The 25,269-nt window shown below is 32.7% G+C and overlaps 3 protein-coding genes, 1 long non-coding RNA gene and 1 other non-coding gene across 10 annotated transcripts; 4 read left to right on the top strand and 1 right to left on the bottom strand.

Annotated features, from left to right (window-relative positions):
• The first annotated feature begins 6,976 nt into the window (after positions 1–6,976).
• Positions 6,977–10,177, top strand: LOC107026267. Of its 2 annotated transcripts, none has more exons than XM_015227173.2 (6): positions 6,977–7,096; positions 7,211–7,371; positions 8,255–8,407; positions 8,494–8,669; positions 8,820–8,926; positions 9,885–10,177. In XM_015227173.2, exons 2-5 carry the CDS (start codon positions 7,237–7,239, stop codon positions 8,908–8,910), a joined length of 555 nt encoding a protein of 184 aa, XP_015082659.1. In that variant the 5' UTR covers positions 6,977–7,096; positions 7,211–7,236; the 3' UTR covers positions 8,911–8,926; positions 9,885–10,177. The 2 variants fall into 2 exon arrangements, with proteins under 2 accessions (XP_015082659.1, XP_015082658.1); XM_015227172.2 differs by having other exon boundaries at positions 9,876–10,177.
• A 1,289-nt stretch (positions 10,178–11,466) lies between these two features.
• LOC107026265 lies at positions 11,467–12,325 on the top strand. Its single transcript, XM_015227171.2, has one exon. It carries the CDS (start codon positions 11,492–11,494, stop codon positions 12,116–12,118), a length of 627 nt encoding a protein of 208 aa, XP_015082657.1. The 5' UTR covers positions 11,467–11,491; the 3' UTR covers positions 12,119–12,325.
• A 215-nt stretch (positions 12,326–12,540) lies between these two features.
• TRNAD-GUC lies at positions 12,541–12,612 on the top strand. The gene has a single exon. It is a non-coding gene; the product is annotated as a tRNA-Asp (tRNA).
• Positions 12,613–15,128: 2,516 nt separating this feature from the next.
• Positions 15,129–22,729, bottom strand: LOC107026264. Its single transcript, XM_015227170.2, has 7 exons — positions 22,551–22,729; positions 20,632–22,370; positions 19,713–20,146; positions 19,466–19,627; positions 18,977–19,052; positions 17,547–17,702; positions 15,129–15,517 (listed from the first exon to the last, which is right to left on the bottom strand). The coding sequence occupies exons 2-7, from the start codon at positions 22,354–22,356 to the stop codon at positions 15,371–15,373; spliced, it is 2,700 nt and encodes an 899-aa protein (XP_015082656.1). The 5' UTR covers positions 22,357–22,370; positions 22,551–22,729; the 3' UTR covers positions 15,129–15,370.
• Positions 22,730–23,220: 491 nt separating this feature from the next.
• On the top strand, positions 23,221–25,267 carry LOC114077946. 5 transcript variants are annotated; one of them, XR_003579325.1, is made up of 6 exons: positions 23,221–23,475; positions 23,643–23,729; positions 23,809–23,926; positions 24,030–24,100; positions 24,925–25,010; positions 25,147–25,256. It is a non-coding gene; the product is annotated as an uncharacterized LOC114077946 (long non-coding RNA). The 5 variants fall into 5 exon arrangements; XR_003579324.1 differs by having other exon boundaries at positions 24,030–25,010; positions 25,157–25,267; XR_003579323.1 differs by having other exon boundaries at positions 24,925–25,256.
• Positions 25,268–25,269: the final 2 nt, after the last annotated feature.

Here is a 25,269-nt window from a genome sequence, read left to right as displayed (position 1 = left end):
TAAGAAAAGAAAAATTATTTCCTACATTTTAATTAGTTAAAGTGATTTCATAAGAAAGAAAACAAGATCATAGTTCTTTAATAATTTAAGTGAGAAGAAAATTTGGTTAAAAAGAAAAAAATATACTTATTTGGAAAAGGGCATTTTTGACCTATTTTAGTAACTATAGGGTCATTTTTGGACCAAAGTATTGACTGCAAGTGCATTTTTGAACCAAAGTATTGATGGATAGGACATTTGTGAGCTAAACTACAAACCAAGAACATTTTTGTTCCTTTCACATAGTTTGTGGGCATTTTTTAGCCAAAGTATTGACAGCAAGGGCATTTGTGAGCTAAACTATAAACCAAGAATATTTTTATTCCTTTCACATAGTTTGTGGGCATTTTGACCCTTTTCCCTACATCATTAATTAAATTAGTTTCCTAACTTAATGATATAAGGTTATTGAATTAATGATCGGTGAATGGATTAAAATCTTTTACTTAATAATGTCATGATCCAACCCACCGATCGAGTTGTGCAGCCACCTATTCTAACGTCTAGATAAGATAATTCTTACTCTCAAGATGGGACATTGAATATGGAAATTATTTACATATAAACTACCACAACGTTGAAATACAAGAATCCTCTTTACTTAATTTAAAATAAAGTCTTTGATAAGGAAGTATAGCATCATATACAACCTGATTTACTTAACTTTCTAATGGATAAATTATCATATTAGATATACATCACTATCATATATATACTAACCTTATATATATCATCAAACAATTAGATATATTACCACTTTTAATATTCATACCATATATTATTGAAGTTACATTCAAATACCCGCATCCCTAAAATTGGGATTGAATAGCTATTTTTACATATAAAATCCAAAATTAACGTTCTAATAACAATCAAATATTTTTCTCTCTCATCAACCTCCCACACTCTCCAACTTCGTCAGTATATATAAGAGCGTGTGTATATATATATTCTTACAGTATCATTGACTAATAAGTAATTTGTGTACAAGAATCCTTAATGATATCATAAAATATACATATACTCTTATAGCATTATTGATTAATGACTAATTTCTGGATAAGAAACTTTAATGATACCACAACAGTATACATATACTCTTATACCATAATTGACTAATGAGTAATTTTTTAACATGAAACTTTAATAATACAAATAATATACAAATAATATACATATACTCTTATACCAGCGAGACCCCCGTCCTTTCTGTTTGTAACGGGTCCGATTCAAGGCATTCAACATTTTTGATATGCCCCGCCCCAAAACCCGCCCTGTGACTCGCTCCAAAAACGTTTTTGAAAATATTGTTGTGTATGAATTGTGTTTAAATATGATATACAAATTGATTTACATAAAAAGCAATTACCAAATTATTTATACTAAAATGTTTTGGTGTATTGATTAAGTTAATGGAGTGGAATCAATTAAGTAATGACGTTTGAAAAAATAAGAGAGAAAATAAGGTACTTATAAATTATAATAGTATTTATGAATCGAGTTTAAGATTAGTGCCCTGTTAGTGTATAAGATTTTCTACACTATCAAATAATTTTTATGATAAACAAGGTAACTTAATAAATAATTAATAAAATATATTTTTGAATATAATTATAATTACTGTAAAATGTACCAAAGAAAAGTTGAATCTCCTTTTATTCTCTAACCAAAATTAATTCATAGTTATCATCTTAACTAACCAAGTTTATTTGGTTTTCTAAATCTGATTTTATTTGGTTCCATCTCTTTATGTTTTTGTTCTATTTTTTAGCATTTGTGTCTTCTATTCTTGTATTGATTTTTCAATTTTTTTTCAATTAAATCATGTTTTCAAGTTGTTTGTGAATTTTCTAAGGGATAATAATTATATTTGTATTAGTGATTTTATTGTTATCAACCTTTTGATCTTCAGAATATTTGAAATATCGTAATATTGCTACTTTTCAAAAATTCTTCTTCTTATATTTACAGATCTTGACTTTGCCAAAATTTCAAAAGAAAAAACAACCAAAAATAGGAAAATATTTGTGGCATTAAAAAATTACTTCTAATAAAAAAAATACGATGTAGAAAAAGAAATAAACTTTGTTAATTAGGAAGATAATTATAAATTAATTTTGGTTAGAGAAAAAAGAATACTTACCTTTACTATATTTTATAGTAATTATAATTATATTAAAAAAGATATTTAATAATTACTCAATTAATTTACCATGTTTATCTTAAAAATTACCCGATAGTGTAAAAAATTTTATACACTATACAAAAACTTAAAACTCTTAGGAGAATACCAACTAATTAGGACAAAATTAGAGGTTTATATCTATTGTTTTAAAACTCCTTTTTCAAGGAAAACAAAATTGAGATAATATACAAATTGATTAAGTTAATGAAGTGGATTCAATGAAGTACTGAAGTTTGATGAAATAAGAGAGAAAATAAGGGTACTTATAATAGTATTTATGAATTTTAAAAGGAGAGAATAGGATGAGACAAAAATATAGGAGAAATTTATGGAATGAATATCAACTAATTAGGAGAAAATTAGAGGATTATATGCTATTAGTTTTAAAACTTTTTTCAAGGAAAACAAAATTGAGATATTAATGAGATTAAAAATTATCAATTATGTTTTCTCTCTTTTTTAATTGATTCATTGTTTTGTTAGGTTTGGATAAAAATTTATCGTGTGTTGAAAAGTAGAAAATCAGTACTAATAACTCTCAGGTGTTTTATTTAGTAAATTTTTTTTTGGGGGGAGGGGTATTGAAAAAATTCAAGCTTAGTGGCCCAAAGTAATTTTTAAAATTGGAAAAGGATTTGATATACCTCTTAATTTTGTTATATATATATCTCATTACAAAATAATCATATATACATTTACTGTTACAAAAATTGCCCATATATACCCTTTTGATCTTATGAGAGTGAAAATGTTAACAACCTGTATTTATAAGGTTAGCCAATAAACAGAAACAGAAATAAGAAGAAGCAGAAAAAATATAAAATAATTCGAGTTCACAGAAATTATTGTGTCTCCTTAAGAAATTTAATCCCCTCACTGTATCCGAGGTTATGGATTAATCTCTCCCAAGATAAAACAAAATAATACTATTAAAGAAATAGCGGTACCTCAAACTTCTTTAACTTCAGCGAACTTAAGAACAACAACAAGTCACACAGACTCAGTCGATCGACACTTTGATTTTGAGAGAAAAATATATATATGCAGAGAAGGAAAATCTCAGTGTTTAAAAAAATGAAAAATGACTTCCTTTTTTATAGCCATTTTCAGCAAGAAACGTGTCTATTCAGAAAAATCTGTTCAGTCCCGTTTTATCCAGAAAGTTGTGTCTTTTGAAAAAAATAACAAGTTTTCGAAAAATGTAATGTGTCTATCAGAAAAATAACGGCTTTTCGGAAAGTAACGATTTTTCTGAAAGAGTAACAACTTTTTGAAATGTTATCGTTACCCGCGAATTAATTCTGTCAATTAACTAATTAACTAAAGTTTTGAATTAATTTATAAGAGATAATATTAACAGGGTTTATTTGATTAACAAAAATTGATTAAATAAATTTTGTCCAAAAAATTTATCACATCCAAATCCGAGGCCGAGCAACCACAATGGCGTGAGGGGGCGCACCTTCTTCTTAGCTCTTCAAGAAGTAAAGGTGTTTCCTTATATAAGGACAACAATTCCCTTTTCTTTTGCCAATATGGGGAGAAATGACTTTTCATTTGCATTTTGCAATGATTTTTCATTTTCCCTTCAAAATAGTTCCCTCACTTTTTGTATTCTCTCTTTCTTTTCATATTTTTTCTTTTTTTTTCATTCACACTTGCTAAAACCAACAAAAAATAGTTATTCTCTTTATAAAAATAATATTTATTACATTTATTATTTTAATGGTCATTGATACAAAAATTTAATTACAATATAGGCGTAAAAAGTCAAGTTATTTTTTCTTTTTAATTCTCATATATTTACTTGAAAAAAATGAAAGAATAAAATTAAATAAGTGTAAATAAACTCAAAGAATGATAAATAAATAGATTTATAAGGAGTTATTTAAACTCAAATTAGACATTGAATCAAAGAAATAAAAAATGATTACATCTGAGAATGATCAAATATACGTTAGAACATTTATAAAGGGATTATATATACCTTTACATGAATTAGTTTAGGATAAAAAATTTAAAAATAAATTTAGTATTAATGATTTCATTGTCATTACATGAAAAGAGTGTGTGTATATATATATATTAAGTCAGTTGTACTAATAAAAAGGAAAATGTTTGAATATGCCATTAACTTTGGAGAAATACTCATTTACATTGTCCATTAAAAGTTTTTTTCATTTATATTATTTTTCTTTGAGAAAATATTTATCTATGCCAATACTATTTGTTAACTAAAATGACATAGATGGTCAAATTTTTAACCGACATAGGTGAATTTTTTTTAAAATGTGATGACAAATTAGGATTGTTCTTTCCCTTTTAAAAAATAATATAATTAATGAAATGCTCGAATCATAATTGAACGTGTGTAAATGATTTTTCAAAATCAAAATTGTTTCAGTTAACAATCATGGCATTAATGAGCATATTTTAAAACGAAACCGACAAAAATAAACCTAGCTTTTAACAATGATATAAAAAAGTTTTTTCTCAAAATTTGATAGCATATTTGGATTTTTTTTTTCTTAATAAAAATACGTATATGCAAATTATTTTTATCTTTTAGTAAAAGTACCTTTTTAGTAATATGTTCCCTTTTTTATTGTTATAGTGTAATGTGCCCCTAATTAAAATCTAGGAAAAAGGGTCAAAAATATCTCTTAACTTTGGTTTATTGTTATTTTTACCCTTGTCGCTAAAATGAAATTAATTTTACTCCTTTCGCTACTAATTTTATCAAAATTACTCCTCATTAGACGGAATTCCCAAAATTGACCAAAATTATTCTATTTTTAAAAAAAAAAGTTATTTCCTTTTTTGAACCCAGTGCCCCGCCCCATTTAGGATTAACCTAAGTAACCCAATGCCCTGTAACCCATTCTGTGTCTTTGGATAGATAATGATTTCAAGACACCATTCTGGACATTAAGCTCATGCACGCGATATTTGTTCATCAAGGCAGGCAAAACTGTAAAGGGAGAACATGTTTCTGCAACAATAACAATTGTGACAATCGTACAAACACGATTATGATATTTTTGCACCTTAAGATTGTTCAACAATGTTGCGAGCACATTATGAGGTCCAATAGATTTAGCAATATACTAAATGTGTTCACTGTTGCTCAGTGGAGACCTTTCTTGTGCGCTTTGAGCATCTCAAGAAGCTCAATAACAAATTCTCATCTTGCAGTAACAAATTTAGCAGTACGATCTGCAATAAGACCAACAAGGTCAATACAATTCTCCTGGACTTTTTTATGACGATTCTTCAAAATAGGATTCAACCGAGAAAGCAAATCCTTAATTGGAGGAGTCATTTTAGTCATACCAATAACATTCACAATAGACTTGAGAGTCCCCAGTTCACATCCTAAATCCCTGTGTATTCTTCTCCCAAGTACTCGTACAAGACTAACACCAGGATGCTCCATTAGTTGTTCTTTCCCACACTGCTTCATAACTATTGCAATTCTGAATATCAAATATGTAGCTTGTTGTCTCACCACGGTACTCTTGTTATTCAGTCGTCATTTTATAGTACCACAAATATGAGCAAGTTATGGCTTAACTCTTTGGCCAAGGGCATTTACAACAATGCCAAATTCGTTAAGCATCACATTGACATCGTCACTCATGATTTGCTCTTGGAAGGCATAAAGGATACCATCAATTAACAACTCTTCTAGTCGAGAATCAATATCAGATGCACCAAGATTTGCAATCACCTTCTCAATAGTCTCCATGACCATTTCGGGAGAAAAGAAAATTATCTATTCAAAGAGAGAATGGGTAAATGGGAATGGTAACAGGGCATTGGGTTAATCGGGTTATCCTGAATGGGGCGGGGCATTTGGTTAAGAATTGGGAATATATTTTTTTTTTAAAAAAACGGGTCAATTTTGAAAATTTCATCTAATGAGAGATAATTTTAATGAAATTAATAACGGGACGAATAATACAACTTCATTTTAAGTGCGAAACTAAAATTAAACCATAAATCAAAGTTGAGATAAAAGGGTTTGATATACCCCTCAACTTTGTCATATAGAGGTGATATACCCCTTGTTATGAAAGTGGCTCATATTTACCCCCACTTGTAAACAAATGGCTCACATATACCCTTTTCCTCTAACGGAAATGAAAAAATAATAATTTTAATCTAACTTTTTATTTTTTTCCAAAAAATATAATCCCGTATGAGTAAATTTAATCCTCGTCAAACATATTTTTTTGACTTTTTTTGTTTCAATGACTAATTTATAATTATTATTTTGATAATCAAATTTATTTATCTTTCACTAATATTCTTGTAAAACTTATTATAGATGACCAAATTTTTTCTTCGAATACGAAATTAAATTACAATACACACACAAAAAAATAGTTTAATTTGTTTTTCTTTAAACTAAGGAATGAAAGAAAAAACAAAATAAGAATAAGAAACTCAAATAGTTATAATAAAAGAAGTCAAAAAATAATTTATGTATGAAAAAATTAAAATATACCTTGAACTTTGATAGAAGAATCATATATACCCCTAAATATATTTTTTTTTTAAAAATAAATATAAATTTTAAACTAATTCATTAACTTCCGTTAAATGAAGGGTATATGTGAGTCATTTTGTGATAGCAGGGTATATGTGAGCCGCTTATATAACGGTAAGGGCATATATGAGCCACTTTTATAAGATTATAAAATGATATATTAGCTACAAATTACAAAGTTGAGAATATATCAAACCTTTTTCCCTTTTTTTTTTTTCCCTTTTCCCTAATTACAATGTAGTATCTTCGTTGACAGAGAGAAGCTGCTAGTGTCTCTGAAACACTATTCAGCAATTTTCTTCATCCCTCACAATCACAAGGTATGAAGTTGCTTGATTTCAAGCACCCTTGCACAATTATATATGAATTTAGACATGAACGGACTATTCAAATTTGTAATTTCTTGATTTTGAACAATGTTTGGCGTATTGCAGTTTGAATTCATCTTTTAGGTCTGAAAATGGAGGGTGGTGGCCCAAGTAGAGAAGAACCCACATCATTGGAGGACCTTTACAGCGTCAATTTGATGCCTTCAGAGCTTTTTCTCAAGTTTAGAAAAGAAATTGAGGGTTTTCGAGTTGGCGTTAACTTGGAGGTGTAATTTCTTGACTAACCTTTTCATGTTTAGTTTTGTTACTTAAATAGTTCTAAAAAATGAGTGGATTATCAATTTTTGGATCATTTTGAAAATCGCACTTCAGCGGATTTATGTGATCTTCATGAAATCTTGATTGAAGTATACCTGTAATGTTGTTGATATTGTCCAAATTACTCATTTTAAGGAAAATAATTTTGTGATAGCTGGCTTGATTGTTTCAGTAGAGCATCGGGAATTCTTCTTCTTTAGTATTTTGAATGAAAAAAATCCACTGAGGTGATAGTAGAGTATAGATCACAGGCAAATAATATATGTGTTTTTTTCTTTTCAATAGATACCATCCCTTTGCATCCGACGGTGTGGCCTAGTGGTCAATGAAGGCGTTGAGAACGAGGAGGTCTAAGATTGAAATCCATGTAGAGACAAAACACATCGTGATTTCTTTCCCATTGGTCCTAGTTTTGATGGACAAAGTTATCTAGTACTTTTTGTTGGTGGAGGTGTAGTTATCCAGTGGAATTAGCTGAGGCGCACTCAAGTTGGCCTGGACACTATAGTTAAAAAAAAGATCATCCCTCTGAAACTTTAGGGGTCAGCAGTGGTTTCTCTCACTGCTCTGCTTGGTTACATGAACCCCTAGGATCATAGTTGAAGGTGAAGGGTTCTAGCATTAGAGCAGTGCCATATTCCTGGGGCTGGATGTTAAAAACGATCACAATTGTGAAATGTAAATTCTGCTATGTGAATTTTCTGCAACAGTACTTTGGTTAATTATGGAATCACCATAGATGATATAGTTCTCACGGCATTAAAACTAGTGTCAATATTAGCATTTTCAGTTTTCACTAATTTTCTGAACATTTGGACACCATTTCAACAGTTTTACAACAATCCGAGCAATGAATATCTAGCAAAATTGGTTTTGAAGCCTTTAGCTCCTGAACGTCGATGGAAATTCATATGTGAGCCGTTGCATCATGAAGTACGCCTTCTATCAAAGAAGATCCCAGTTACAAAATTTCTGAATCTTCAGGTTTACCTTTCTTTTCTCTTCCACCAACTAATTTGTTTGCCATTATCTGTCCAAATTGTGTTGGTTCTAACATCGAGTATTATCAGGTAGGGATAGGACACAATTTTCAGTTGCAAGCAACTGGTTGGAAATGGAAGCTTACGACTTGTTGGGGTGGAGATGGCGTCTCCAGGATCCGGAATAAGACATCACTTGGATTATGTCCTGGTGTGGATTTTCGTTTTGGGTGGAGAGCAGACTATGTTCTTCCTGAAATTACTGGGTAAGCTTTTTCATCTTGATATGCCTTTTTCTTTGTAAGAGATCACTAGACTTTGTACCCATGGTGCTTTGAAATTAAAAGTGATTTAAACTTGATGGTGCGTGCTGCTCTAGAGATTGATGGTCCGGATTTTGGATTTTCCATTTGCAGGGCAGTGGGCACTGGTGAACCATTGTTCAATATGAACTCTGGACGATTACAAGCATCACTGGATAGAGTTGAGGCCATTTTTAGCCAATAAGCATAATGATCACTTGGTATATTACTAGTTTATGCTGCCTAATTTATCTTGGAGTATAGGGCATCCCAACCTCCCCTCTTTCCTGTTACATTGTGATCTGTTTATTGGTTTTTTATTCTTTCTATGAGTCCGTGATTGGTCTATAAAAGGCTTGGTTGTCTTTTTATCGGTTATAGAGGGTCTGTCGGCCTAAGAAAACTGATATCGTTATTAAGTTTTAAAGACTAGTAGGACTTCATCAACTAAGTTGGTATTAGGTAGTGCTTCCTTTGATAAACAACAACATGTTGTGCCACCCAAAGTTCTTCTAAGTTGTGGCTAACTAATAATTTCATTCCATGGATAAGATTCTGAATCTACGTTCTTTTTCATGGTAGAAACATCTTTGCATTAAAAGAAAAAAGCATCTTTGCATATTTCTATACTTTGTTATGTCAGGGTGGGAAGTTGAAGGAGGGAGTTCTATAAACATCAATGTTTTATTGACTTCGGTTGACTGTTAGAATGTTTTGTTTGTTCAAAATTTGCAATGCTAAAATCATTATTACCTTCTTTTTTTGTGAGAATTGGTGACATCAATATTACCTATTTCTTTAAAGAGAGATGATCCTTAAGGTGTTCAATTTGTTTCAGCTCGATCGATAATCCAATTTCTCACGTAATCACTTATACTGAACCTTCATTTTTCACGATTAGGAGATGCCTAGCTGCCACTTCTTAGACATGGTTCAAGCCAAGTTGTTTGTTTCTTCAACCTTTTTAGACCTATTTTACTAACTACTCTAGCATAGTTGCTAGCAGTAGTACTCATGCACCGTTTCCATGGTGCTGCGTAGCAATTGAGTGCTTAATCTACTCATGAATTGTTGAGTATTCAAGTTTTCTTCTTCTTTATTTTCTTATTTTCCAATGTATTCAAGTTTGATTCACATAATACTGCTTCTCACTGAAAGTATTGAAACTAGAATATGCAGGAAGAAAAGGAGTTGGGAGCTTATACAGCCAACAGCACACAATGTGCTTTTCGAGGGTAGAATATCTCTTGTGAAATGATGAAAACGGCAACTTATCCCAAATCCTGTGGTATAGATTGCAGTTTCTAGGTTCTTTAATTTCACCTTCTCTTAGTTGTTTGATGTACAAAAAATAGGATTTGTAAATTTTATTTTTCATTGCTCATTTTGGTTACATAGGTTCAGAATGAAAGATAAACACAAGTAATAATATATTAACAACCTTTTAAACTGAACTTATTTAGAGATTCGAATTACTCATTATTTTAGTTGACAACCTAAACACGAGATAAAATATTCGTATTTGATATTTTTTTAAATAATTTATGTGTCTAAATAAAATTTATTTGCAATTTAAGGTAATTGTCCATGTGTTCACTCTATTTTCAATATATTTCTTATTCTATGAGAGATAAGCACTAACTTCCAAGACCATGGTGATGCTAAGTGTTTGACATGTTATTTCATCTCATTATTTGAAATTATGACATAAAGTTGGTCTTTAGACATGTAATTTTATTTAGTAATTTGAAATCATGAGAAAAAAAATGAAATTAGTGTTTAAACATGCGATTTTCTCATCATTTGAATGAAATCAAATTCTTAAGTTTGATTTGAAAATTTCGTATCATGATTTCACGTTTTTCAAATACAAAAATTGACCCATAAGTTTATATTTTATTTTTAAAAAAACCCACCATTTTATTCTACATACTCTCTCTATCCCTAATTACTTGTCCACTTTTCCTTTTATAGTTATTCCTAATTATTTCTCCATTTTGACAAATCAAGAAAGGACAATTTCTTTTTAACTATTATACCCTTAATTACATAATTGATTATTTTGAAAAATGTAAAACTTTTCATTCACTTCATAATTAATAAGGATAAAATGGTAAATTTCCCTATATCATTGATTGTTTTCTTAATAGGCGTGTCAATTTAAAAGTGAACAAGAAATTAGAGACAGATGGAATAATTTTTTATTTACGAAAATAACAAAAGAGTGATAAAATATTTACAAAATGTGAACACAACGATAAAATTACTAATGGTATTGAGCATGTTCAATTTTATTAAGAAGTAATACATTACCACTCATGTTCAATTTCACTTTTTAATTTAACTAAAGTTGTAATAATAAACTTTCGCTTATTTGATTTTGATTATATTAAAAAGTTGGTGATAGTTTACACAATTTATGTAGCTTTTATGTTCATGAACAAAAAATACAAATTAAAAATTCAATTTACATATCCCAAAAAAAACCATCAAACTTCTCAAATAATTTTGTGTCACTATTTCATCTCACGTGATCAAACGGTGCTAATTCATGTTAGTAGTAATTTGAATGAAAGTTTGAACATCTCAAGGGCCCTTTGATGACATTGTTATCATTAAAAGCCACAATATGTTAGTAAATCTTTCAAAACCCAAAGGAGGGAAACTGATTGTCAAATTTAGCCGTTAAACCTCAACGGCCATATTCATACTGCGCACACACATATATATATATATAGTAGATAAACAACTTGTTAAAATTATCATATAATTCAAGTAATAAAAACATGACTTCTTCAAAGCTAAGGCATTCTTGTTCCTTTCCAATTCTTCTACTTTCCTCTCTTAATTTCATCCTCTTTATCCTCTCCGCGGCGTCTATAGCTCCTATTGTTTTCCTCAAAACTCCACCAACTTCACTTGGTTGGTCATTCCTCATAGTCTCTTCCATTTCACTTCTTTCATGTTTCATTGGTTTCTACTCTCAACTAACTCATTGTTGTTTCATAACTCACCTCTCCCTCCTCATGGCATCGTGTATCGGTCAATTACTTGGCATATTAGCCTTGTTCACTAGGGAAAAATCTAGTCTATTGATGTTGAAATCACCAAGGGATCCTAGAGAAGCAAAGGTTTTAGTGAGATTGGAATGTGGGGTTTTGATGTGTATGTTTGTGATGCAAATAGGAGTGTTGGTTGTGACTTGTGCTGTGCAGAGTTGTTGGGTGAGAGATTATCAAAATGTTGAAGCAGAGAGAGAGGCATGGTCAAGGAAGAGGAATCAAAGGATTGCTAAGGTTCAACAAGAGTGTATGGAAAATGCAAATAAGATATGTGAAATCAAGGATAAGGAATTTGATGATAAGATTAAGAATAAATATGGACAGTGTGTCAATAATGATTTTGAAGGCTAAATATGAAATTTGTTAGTCACTACTACTAGGTGACTGACTATATTTGGGATTTTGTGATTGTATTTTATTTTATTTTTTTGTTAGTGTAAAGCCTTGTTACAACTTCTTTTTATTTTTGATGTAAAATGTGTCTCATTTGATTATGCACTTTGGTTGTTCTCATCAAATTCCAGTCTATAATACATTCTAAATTATTTTCCTCTTGATCTAGCAGCTACTCTATTATTTTAGGGAAATCAGAATACCAATTATTGCATCCAAGATCTTATAATAATAGTCTTTTTCTATAATCTGTTTTAAACAAGTGTTGTTATGCCTGAATCCACATATTAAAAATTGAACTTAATTAAGTTAATAAAAAAATTGAACAAATTCTTGTTACTTTTTGATAAATAAATAATCAATAATTGTAAGACAAGCAAGTCGTTGTAGTATAGTGGTAAGTATTCCCGCCTGTCACGCGGGTGACCCGGGTTCGATCCCCGGCAACGGCGTTTATTTTTATTTTTTAATTTTCAACCATCACACACTTCTTCCGGCAGCTTTATTTATTTATAGATATCCTCTTTTTTATTTTTACAGTCAATAAAAACAAATAGGGAAAAGGGTCAAAAATATTCAAAAATTATGTGAAAGTAACAAAAATGTCTTCCATTTATAGTTTTACTCAAAAATATTCTTACCGTTAATACTTTGGATCAAAAATGTCCTTAAACTATGCGTAAGGAAAAAAAATGTCACCCATTTGTACTTTGGTCCAAAAATGCTTTTGCCATTAATACTTTGGTCCAAAAATGCACTTAGTGTTATTTAATGCGTCAAAAAAGTTCATTTTCCAAACAGATATATTATTATTTTCTTTGACACATTTTTTTCAATTAATGTTGTTAAAAAATTAGCAAATGTTTATCTTACTTTAATTCAAAAAAAAAATAAAAAATGAAAATGTTTTTTATTTTATCATCAATATTTTTTATCGTTATATAAATATAAATTAATGATATATATACTATGATCTTATATATGTGACATATATGATCTATCGAAAGGATACATGAAAATATTTTATTTTAATTGATAAAATGAGATTAAGAAGAAAAAGATGTTTTCTTAATTTTATTTGTTAAAGTGATTTGAGAAGAAAGAAAACAAGAATAGTTGTTCCTTAATAATATTTTAATTAGAAACAAGATGTGTTTAAAAGAAAAAAAATAATATATTTAGGGAAAAAGGGTAAATATACCCTCGAACTATAGAAAATGGTATACGAATACCCTTCATTATACTATGGAGACGCTAATACCCCTGCCGTCCAAAAAGTGAAACATTTATACCCTTCACCCTAACGGAATGCCACGTGTCATCACCCTATGTGTCTACCCTTATTATTCACCAAATTCTAAACTCACGATCCAAATTAAAAAGACCCACCCAAATAGCCCCTAACCCAACCATTACTAACACTTAATAATATACCCAAACTAACCAAAAATACTGTAAGTTCTCTCTACCCACTTTAAAGCGGTGAATACTCACCTTGATCCTCTGTTTTGTTCTTCAAAAATCTCACACAATTTTACCGATTACTCGTTTTATTTTGTCAGAAACACCTAAAAACTCAATCAACCAAAAATTGGTATTGAAAGGAGTGGTAAGCACTTGATTTTGCATTCAAATTCAAACATGAAAAAGAAGATGATATACAGGAGAGAATCTCGTGATGGAGTGGGTTAGTAACTCAGATTTGAGTGGAGAAGAAAGAAGATTACATGATTGAGCAAGAAGTTGAGGACGAATTAGAAGATGGGAGAAGCTAAGGTTTTAGAGTTAAACAATCTTAGCAACCATGGCTGTTTTAGCCAGGCTTCAAAGCTTAACAAATAAAACTTCACTAAAAAATCTCATTCACCACCATTTCCTCCTCCGCAACCGCTGTCGCCGCCGATGAAGATTATTTTTTCGGAATCTGTCCGTGAAAAATCTCACTCGCCCAATTCGTGTAACAAACGTACCGCCGGCACATGACGACTATTCTTATGGAATAGTTTTCGGGTCCACCGGCGCAACAATACTCATCTTCCAGAAAACTTCATACACAACATTCTCACCTCATACACTCATCACTTTCAGCTCCGACGAACCACGCATCCCAGACTTGTGCAGTTGTTACCGGAAATCGAAGGATTTGATGATGCGTATGGAAGTTGCGATGATTCTGATGAGGATGACGATGACTATGTCGTCGTGGTGGCGATGTAGTGGTGGTTCCCATAGCTGCGCTTATACAATGTGAAATTTGGATCCAAGAATCACTTTAATTTTGTTTTGCTAATTAAAGAAATTGTTTGGTTCACTTAAAAAAAAGGGTTATTTGGGTGATTTTCTTTTAATTCGGGCGGGTTCTTTTTGTGGGTTTAGAATATGGTTAATAACAAGGGTAGATGCACAGGATGATGACACGTGTCCTTCCGTTAGAGTGAAGGGTATAAATGTCCCACTTTTTAGACGGCAAGGGTACTATCGTCCCCATAGTATAACGAAGGGTATTCATATACCGTTTTTGATAGTTCAAGGATATATTTGTCCTTTTTTCCATTTATTATTCAGACAAAGGGCATTTTAACCCATTTTGTAACTATAAGGGCATTTATGGACCAAGGTATTGACTGCAAGGGAGTTTTTGAACCAAATTATAAACAAAAGACATTTTTGTTCCTTTCACATAGTTTAAGGGCATTTTTAAGCCTATTAAAATCCTTTAGCTGCAAGTATTCATGTTATATAAGAGGATACTAACTGTTAGTAACTTCAGTACAACAAGAATTAAAATGATACCGTTCTTCGTACAATATGAAACAGCTAACCCAACGCTTAATTATTTCTTTTGGCTGGGATGTTCTTCTGTACCATGTAAAACACTAAGACGCATAAGAGTTTTTATGGCTCAAGATCGTGTTTCATAATTGATTTGGAAGTGAGTTATGCAAGCAATATCTAATAGGTCATCCAATTCCGTCACCAGAAAACTAAAACATGATACTTCACAAATCAATACAAAAGATAATGTTGGCATTACTAGGAAAAAAATATTTTTTTTCACTAGTTCAGATATGGAAAACTATTGTCCATGAGCATTACCACAAAAAAGCTTATCTAGTTTCAAAAGGAAAGAAGGGGAGACATTATGACTTCTGGCATTCACATAGGATAGTTAACTAACTCCAGCTTTAATACTTCCAATAAAATCATCTTTCACACTATAGATGGCACTGCTGAATATCGTAGCGGCCCCTGCTGCAGAGAATCTGGTGCCTCAATGTGCTCTAGTATCGGAGTCATCTTCAATCCAATGATCTTAACTTGGGGATTTGAGTGCCCATCCAGAAAAACACTAGTAACCTGCATATTGCACATGCCATACTTATTCGCATTGTATATCTTCAAAACTCCAACATGTTAAACAGATTCTATGCAAGGGAAATGCACTAGTAACAATTATAGACACAAAATTATCAGAATTAAGTAAAACAACTACAACTGTGGCACAGAAGAAACAAGTGGCATCAAACAAAATACCACAACTGATTCTTCTTTTTTTTTTAAAAAAAAAGAGAGTTATAGAACTATAGCTCATGAATCGTGCCACCTATGGAAGAGTCCAGATTTTCACCAAGTGGAATCAAAACTAGCACAAGGAGATTCCACTTTTATAGTATATATACATAATTATTTGTTTTACCTATCTACACTGTAATTTCCTGCGAAAGGGTGCCCGTTGCTACCTACTTGCCACCAATAGATATTATTTTCTCCCGAGAAAATCTTGCATTGGCAATATCTAAGGACATCTGAATCTAATGAAGTTGGATCCATCATCTTTCAATGATAGTAGGAAAGGTCATGCAGAGATCCTAAAACCTACCTTGACAGTTGCATTAGAACAAAGTTTCAAGATTCAAGGTTGATATTTACCAAGAATGCCACCATCTTGATCGATCTCTTTGCCAACACCAATGCCCGCCAAAAAAAAAAGAAAAAAAAAGGAAGAAGTTGATAGTACTCACAAACCAAGCACCCCAACAAATGTCATCCCTTCTCACCAAATCAAATGTTGTTGCGGATGTGGTGAAGTCAAATAATTAAGTATTTAATTATATTTTGAAGTAGCTGTTGTTGTGGATGTGGTGAAGTCAAATAATTAAGTATTTAATTATATTTTGAAGTAGCTTAATTTATTATTCTAGAATAGGATTTATGTTTTATAAATTCACAAAGATTATGTTAAGCTATAGTTAGCATTAGCTTGGAATAGGATTTAGGTTTCCCTAGAAACTCCTTTAAATAGGATTTAGGTTTCCCTATTTTCACAAGGGTTTGACTTCCTATTATTAATGTAATAAGACTCCTATTTGAAATAGTTTCTAATGAATAAATCATTAAGTCATATTTCAGTAAAAAGCAAGAGAACATAGCTCTCTCTTCCATTGAACTCTAAAGTTTCAGCTTCCCTCTCTTCCATTGAACTCTAAGGTTACAGTCTTTAACGAGCTGAATTTATATATTGCCCTGTGAATCGAGCCTTCCCTAAAGATTCATAACAAATGCACACACACCAAAAGAAATAGTAGCAACCAACAGGGGCTGGGCATTGCATACTTTGATGAACCAGCAAGCACACTTCCCTTTGAGAAATTCAAAATTTACACAGCAACAGTGATGATAAGCAGTGGACCACGAGATAGAAGAAAGTATGGAATCAGCTCGACTGTTCTTTAGTAACCTCGAAAGCATAAGCATTTCGGATATTTCACAACCATTAGATTTTATTCTCCAAAATTTTCTGATCAATCTGGGGCATAGAAGCAAAATCTTGTGATCCTTTCTTCAGATCATAAGAAACCTTGATTTTTGAACCGAGATACACCCTAAAGGCTGCGTGCGCGGTTTGAAACTGTCATTAATGGGGCGGCCCCTCTACCATTCACCACTTAAATACCAAGTTTTTGTCTGCGCAAAGGTTCGGACAAGTAATGTGCGCCTAATACACACATCATGTGTTGCACTCTTCCCACTAGACCAAAGCCAAGCCAGTTCAAACGAAACCTTAAGATGTATGGACCTACCTCAATTAAATGACCTATTTTCTTTCAGTTGACAATAGTAAACTAGAGGGTTTGAAAGTACTCAAGGTTACAAAAACACAAAGTAAAAATTGTACAAGGACAAGGAATTCCTATAATTCTACATATTTGAGAAAGTTGTCATTTGTCTGACTCTGTGATACGAGCATGTGCCTTTCAACACTCCCTGCTCTCAGTCGATGTACAGGAAACTATGTAGGACATTACTGCTTCTTTGAATGATCATGAAAAATATAGGGAGATGAGCAAAGTAAGTTTCTCATTTACCAAAGTAAACAGAGGCATACCTGAGAACAGCCAAACAATTTTAGTACTTCCAACGATAAGCAGCTATCAACAATCAATCCCAGGGCTTCGTTCGTCAAGTTGCGACACCAAGACAAATCCAGACTAATCAAATTTTTTGAACATTTGGCTAGAGACATTGCAGTGTTGTGTGAAACCTGTAAAAACCATATAAAGACGTTGAAAAACTAAGATTCCTCAACTTCTAGTCTTGGCAATAATTCATTGACCTTTTGGATAGCAAGTTCTAGATCCCAGGAAAAAGTGGAAGATCTACAAATAAAAAGGAAAATTTGCTGGTTCAGATTACAAACTAAAGGTTTCCTTTGCTAGTTTTCTCAAAATATATATTTGTTTTATAAGTTAACGTTGATTCTACAAACAGTGTGGTACCAAGAAAGTGGTAGGTCACCACAAACGTGAGTGGAATTTTGTCCCTTCGGATTGTAGGGAGTCTTTAATTCCACTACATTGTCAGGCTTCCTATAACACCAAAAGTTGCTCTCAGAATATATTTGAATAGTTATATCTACGCAAAGTTCACAACAAACCGTAAAGTAGGGGTGGACATTCGGTATTTTGGTTCGGTTTCGATTTTCTTTTTTCGGTTTTCGGTTCTTGTAAAATGTGTACCGAATAACGAACCGAAATATTTCGGTTCGGTTTTTTTAATTTGGTTTTTTAACGGCCCTGCCGCCGGAACTCAAAAGTCTGCTGCCGCCTGTGCAGCTGTGCTGTTCGCCGGAAAACGGCCAGAAAATTGACGGAAAACGGACCAAAAGAATGAAATAAGAAAAACTTGAAAGGAAGAATGGTCTAATGGAAGTATAGAACTATGGAACTTGGAATAATGAAGAAGATGAATTATTTTCAGATTAGGGTGTCTAGGTCTAGCCTTCTAGGTCACTAGGTGCGGGGTTCCTATAAAGTATAAAGTAAAAGTACAAAAGACTAAAAGTTAAAAAAGTATAAAGTAGCTGTTACTTTTCAGTTTTATTTCTTTTTTTAAAAAAAAATTACTCAACATAAATAATTAATATAATATAAATATATATTATAATATAATATATTTCGGTTAAAACCGAAATATCGAAAAATAAAAAATTGCGTACCGAAAACCGAAATACCGAAAAAATTCGATTCGGTTCGGTGTTTCGGTTTTCCGGTGTTTATGCCCACCCCTACCGTAAAGCAATAACTTCAAGATAAACTGGGTAACCTTGTGTAATAAACAATACTTAAAGATCAAAACTGGATACTAAATCATTAGGATCTCTCTCTCAATTAATTAAAATATTGATCTAAGCAGATTTTTGCTAGCTTGATCAACTAAATTCAGCAAAGAGAAGTACACAATCAGAACCCATAACACATTTTCCTATGTCCACACACAAAATAAGAGAGGCAGTGAACCTTGCCCGCTGTCAAGTACCTTTTTGACACGATTGAGAGATAGTTCCTTCAAAGATACCCCACTAGTTTCCACATAAGCAGCAACAGCTTCATCACTGCCATTCGAAAGATAAGAATAAGATATGCCACTTCCATTTTTCTATTAATGAATTCAAGGAATGCCAAACATTCTATCAAAAAGATAGTAGTTCTTTTTTCATATTTTGAAGAATGCGTACTGTGAAAATCCTATATATAGCTTGAAACAAAGAATGCCTACTGAGAACACTTATATGTAGCATCTATTCTAAGCCTTCAAGCACGAAGTACCTGTGAAATAAATCTAAAACCAAGAATATTGATATTTTTGACAAATTGTTCTTAAGAAATTAGCAATTGGCATTCAAGAACGGAATAAAGCACTACACAAAATGATGATAAAGACTGCAAGCAAAAGATCACGGCTAAAGACACCACATATGATACACTAAGGAAAAGATTATCTGGTCTATTGCTATATTTTGGAAACCTGAATGGATTGCGACAGAGTTTTAGATTGTCAACTTCTCTACAACCAGTGGCAAGATGTTCAATTGCAGAATCGGTCAATTTACACAAGTCGCTCAGGTCTATAGCGCGCAATCTGGGACAGTTTTGTGAAATATCTTTCAGAGAACGATCAGTCAATTCCCTGTGTCAGATTCAAGGCACAAAGACAATCAGTATCAGTCAAATTTCTGTGGAGCATCACTTGAAACATGACGAAAACCACTTACATGCATCCTTTCAGAATAATCTCTCTCAGACTCTGACCTCGATTAGTGACAAATTCTTTAATAAAAGCATCACACACAGTCTGGATTCCAGCTACTGATAGAACTTCCAAATGTTGTAGCTTTAGCAATGCTGGCAGAATTAGCATGGGATGTACTGCTTCGCAATTGTCTAGATATAACTCTCTCAGAACTGATCCCAATGAATTAGATAAAGAGCTAATTCCATCACATGTCAGCAAAGAGCACTGGCTAAGATTAATTGACCTTAAATTAGGTGCTGCAGAGATGATCGCCTCCAGCCCAACATCCGAAAGACGACATGCACCTTTCAAGGATAAGGTCGTCAATGCAGGAAGATTGTTTGGACGACGAGCTAATGTAACCAATAGGATATAATCTGGCATACAGCGACCACACTGATCCAATTGAAGCACCTGGCTCCACAAAGAAAACATTTTGAAGTTCACGTATCAGAACTAACATATCATTGAACTATTACTACATATGCAAGCAAAATTTGACTAGAGAGACTGACTAGATGAATAATACTAAAAAGTAGTTTTCATAAAGATCAAAACTGTGTTGGGTTCTTTGAATGAGAAGTGAAGAGGAAGAAAAGAGAAACCAACAATCTACTTCCCTATGTTGAGTATTGATGATTTACTTCCAATCATTTGGTATGATTGTAATATAATTCATCACTTCCATCCAACTTTGGAGAGATTGAGAATGATGGTGCAGAGTAATGCAACCCATCCACTTTTACTTCATGTTTTCTAAAATTTCCTAACCAACCGAAAATTTCCTAACCAAACGATGAGGAACACATACACTTTAGCTCTTACTTGGTCCTCCAACAGTTCCTTTTTTTACTCCAATCAACCATAGCAAAAGTAAAAAAGAATAAATTAAAACTCACCACCAAGTTGTTGGTGTCGCATCCTTTAAAGCTCTCAAAGTTGTTGGTGTCACATCCTTTAAAGCTCTGTGTGAAATTCTCCTCATTCAACCATGAACAATCCCTTATGCGTATCTCTGTAGGAGATCCACTGATAAGAAGTTGCAAAAATTGATACGTCATTTCCCGAGAGTCACACAGTGACTGGCAAATCTTGTGCCTAAGTGCATCGGGTAAACCATCAAGTGAAGTGATTGCATCAGCATTCTTCACTAAAATGTCCATGCATAAGTCATGTAACGAGGGAACAACCAGCTTTCTAGATTGGCCCTGCTGGTCCGTTTTGGGAACCCATACCACTTCAATCTTACTTTTCTCAGATTTACTCTGCTGCTGATGCTTGATGTTCATTTCACGATCTTTAATAATCTTCATAGCAGTTGAAAATGGACCGGGCCAGTCTTCTATTTCTTCAGTCTCTGCTACCTCCTGTGGAAATTCCTCACCAGCCTCATCAGCTACATCGTTCTCATGTTCAGCTTGGGAAGAGAAATGAGCAAACCTGGAAGCATTTCGTCTGGCAACATCCCTAAACCTTTCTCTATGAACTCTTCTTGTAGCAGTTGCACTGCCATCAGCATCTGCAACTTGTTCTCCATCTTGAATTGTCAAATTAATAGCTCTTGAAACAATTTCATCAGCGGGTTTCTCAGCCCCATTCTTGGATTTTCCTTTCAATGTATCAACACCATGACACAAATCATCACCAGCCATAACTTGTTTTCCCTTTTCCTCTCTACTAATCCTCCTTGTCTTTGAATCACGATTTTGCAAAGTGGCAGCTAGTCCATCACCCTGAACAGACAGACCTATGGTTTCGGACAAACAGGCAGACTGAGGTATTGTGTTCTCAATTGACATCCCAAATGCTACCTCTGATTCCAATTTCAATGAATGAACCACTGGTAAACCCTGTTCAGAAACTATACCTTTAGATTTCTCTTCTCTGCTGAATCTCCTCCTCTTAACACTAGAAGGCTCAACTGAACTTGTCTGTAACTTATCGCTGGAGCCATCTGAACCGCAACTGTTTGACATTCCTTCACTTAGCTTTCCATGAGACAACTTCTCATCACAATCATTCTGATTAACACCCCCAGCATCACCAACAGCGCCACCACTGCGTTCTTCAACAGCTCTCTTAGAGATCTTCTTGCCCGACCGCAAACTCAAAAACTTAGTATCCCCTTCACCCTGCACTTCCATACTTGTACTTTTATCCCCTTTCCCCTCTTTAACACATTCAATTCTTCCCTCACTGCAGACTAAATTTCCTATATCATCAGATTCATTCATACCTATCTCATCAACTGCTTCACTATATAAAAACCCCATATCTTGATCCAAATCCGCACTTTCTACACCAACGTCACTCTTCAAACTCTTGCCAGTATCCCCATTATCAATTTCAAAATCCTTACTCTTCCCTTCATTACTCAAAATTTCACCAACATCACTCAAACCATTTTTAGAAGCCAATCTCAAACTCCTCCTTCTAGCAACAGGAGAAATGTCATTACTAGCCAAAGAAGGAGAAGTAGGAGTCACAACACATAAAGGCTGCACAGAAGTCTCAACAGATTTCGACGGAGTTGCCGGTTCCAATACATGATATTCTAGGGTTTTAGAAGAAACTTCAGCCTTAGATGCCGCCGGAGTCACCTCGCGAGACCTCAATAGCGTCATTATCTCTTAATCCTCTTAAGTTAATGAAACCAATATGAGCCAAAAACAAACGAAATAATCACAATCTAAACACAAGTATCTATGTATCTAACTACTATATAAAAGTGCACGCAACAAAAAATCAAAATTCAAATTCAGAAACTAATAAAGGAAGCTTTTATCTGTATTGACGGATAGAGTAAGTTACAAATTACCAGTGACGAGCGAGGAGACAGCAATGGCGGTTCAATGAAGTGAAGTTACACTCCACCGGGAAATGGTAGAGTAGTGAAAGGAGTACTGGAGCAGTTGAAGACGGCGGGAGGTTTTTCAGGTTTGAGTACTTATTATTATGACTATTGAGAAGCTTACCGGACACGCACACGACACGCCTGTTCGGTTCACTTCGACTTTCCCGCCATAAGTATGGGTTGGGCTTTCAATAAATTCAGGCCCAACTCATTTATACATGGTACAAAACCTAACAAAATTATTAGCACGACTTTTCTGTTAGACACATCAATTAAGCTTTGTATTCGTTAAACTTCTAGGTTCAATTCATTATAAATTAAACTCCGAGGTTCAACTCATTATAAACACTAGAAAACTAGTCAACTAAGCCTCTATTTTATTATGTATAACATTGATGCCCAATTCATTTATAGAAAACAAAAAATTAGTTTAGTCTAGGGGAGATAATAAAATTGATAATTTTTCAATTAAACAACTAAGTCTTACATTTCTTATATATTTAAACTATTCAAAATTTGTATTATTAAATATTTTTTGTTGATATAGCAGAGGTGAGTACAACACATTTAAAATCAATGTGTAAAGATTTAAAATTGACCAATTTATTTTTCAATATATATATATATATATATCTCCCCGTATTTAGAAGACACAGTTAAGAGGGACGAACACAGCAAAATAAATTTGTACCAAAAGCAAATTTAATTGTACACCTTTCTTTTCATAAAATGTGTGTATTGTAATATTTTAACACGTGTAGCTTTCTTTCTCTGCATAATACATCTGTACTATATTTACCCATCTAAACCCTATTACTGAAGAAGAACCGACCATTTATTTCTCTCAAAGCCGGTGGTGAAAGAGGATTAGAAATTTCTTCCTATTCAGGTTCAAATTTGTTCATACCTTTTGATATTTGTTTATTCTTCTCTTCTGAGGAAGAATCTTGATGTTTCAACTACTGATAGCAAAACTAACATACCCAAATCTTCCAAAAACAACAAATTCACACACCCTTTATTGAAAGAAGTTTTTTTCTTGTGTTTGTTTGTCAGATTTGTTAATGCTTTTTTGGTCCAAACATATTTCAATCCAGATGAACACTGGCAAGTCCTTGAAGTTGCTCATCGAATCTCATTTGGGTTTGTGTTTTTTTCACAATTCTTGGGTTTTTTTGTTAATTTTTTTATTACTGATTTGGGGTTTTCTTTTTGTTGGCAGATGTGGACATTTGACGTGGGAATAGGAAAAGGGTATAAGGAGTTATCTTCATCCAGTGATATTTGCTGGATTGTATAAAGTTCTTGCCCTTTTTCATCTTGACAAACCTTGTTTCATGGTAATGTTTGTTTGTTTTTTGATTTTTTTCAGCTTTGTTTGGGTTGATTAATGTGAACTGAATGTGAAAAGATTGGTACTTGATTGTGTATTTGATACATTAGGTAAGAATTGTATATCCTGGTTGCCTACCTAATGTATCAAATAATGGTAGAGAAGCAGCTTCAAAGACAAGGTAAGATTATACATGTAATGGCTTATGTGAGCAAATTTTTTTTGACATGTTCGAAACTACCTTATTCTGCTTCTTTTTGTAATTTAATTCTGTCACTTTTCTTCTCAGATGAACTTTGTTTTAACAACATGAACTCGATAATTATTTGTAGATGTCTACATCTTTATGGGTTTGGCATTTGTTGAAGAACTTTTCTTTCACATTATGAAATTTTAGTATATATTTTGACCTTATAGTCTAAACTGAAAAGACGCTGATATTTTATATTTAGGCGAAAACATTTTTATGTTTAGGCAAACTTGATTCGAATCCTTTTTAATCATCTAGATTTTTCCGTCTTAAATGTTGTTCACCGTGAATAAAGTACTGACAATTGAATGCATTGATGAAGCACCGATATTTTTCTTAATTGTCTTCCACAATTTTTCTTGGATTCTTGTGAGTTCTGACAGATGTCTCTTAAAATACATTCATAATTTTGTTGTCAATATTATGCAGGTCTAGCTCTAAAATACTAAAAATTAGTAGTATTTTCTTATCAATATATGATACTTTTTGTAGATAAGTAATGGCTTGATGTGGTCACATGTTTGACGAATTTTCCCAGTGAAGGTATAACTTGTGTATTATGAAGAGAGATTAGTTACATGAGTTGATTTTGTTGGTGGAATGAAGTTGAACGGTGGGCTTAGATGAATAGACATTTTCCTCTATAATATCTGTTTTTCATATGGTATTTTTCCCCAATAAAATGAGTAATTTTTATATGTTAAAGGTTTCTGCTTTGGAGTGATTTTATTTTCCTGTGATGTCACAACTTTAAGGTAATTATTGAGAAAGAATCTGAGTTGCCGAATTTTTTGATGCTGCCATGAAATAAGAAGTTATATGGTAATGCTAAAAATTCAGGGTAAGCTTTCACTATTGATCTTTTTGTTGGTTGAAGTTGAACTACATTTTCGAAAAAATTCAGCTACTAATATAGTTAGCTGAGGTGGTTTTCAAAAAAAATTGTTTTAAATTACAAAGTCAGAAATAACAAACAGGTTGAATCAGGCGAAAATGTTGATTTCAGGCTCTCCAATCTCCAAGTCCTCTAAGGTACCATTCCCATTTTCTTAAGAAGCTTTAAACTTTTTGGCCGTTTTCTTTTGACAACTGAATTTTTT

The sequence above is a fragment of the Solanum pennellii genome, chromosome 7 (assembly GCF_001406875.1).
Source record: "Solanum pennellii chromosome 7, SPENNV200".
In the NCBI taxonomy this organism is placed as follows: domain Eukaryota; kingdom Viridiplantae; phylum Streptophyta; class Magnoliopsida; order Solanales; family Solanaceae; genus Solanum; species Solanum pennellii.
The sequence above is the reverse complement of the archived record's forward strand: the minus strand, read 5'-3'. Positions and strand labels throughout refer to the sequence as shown.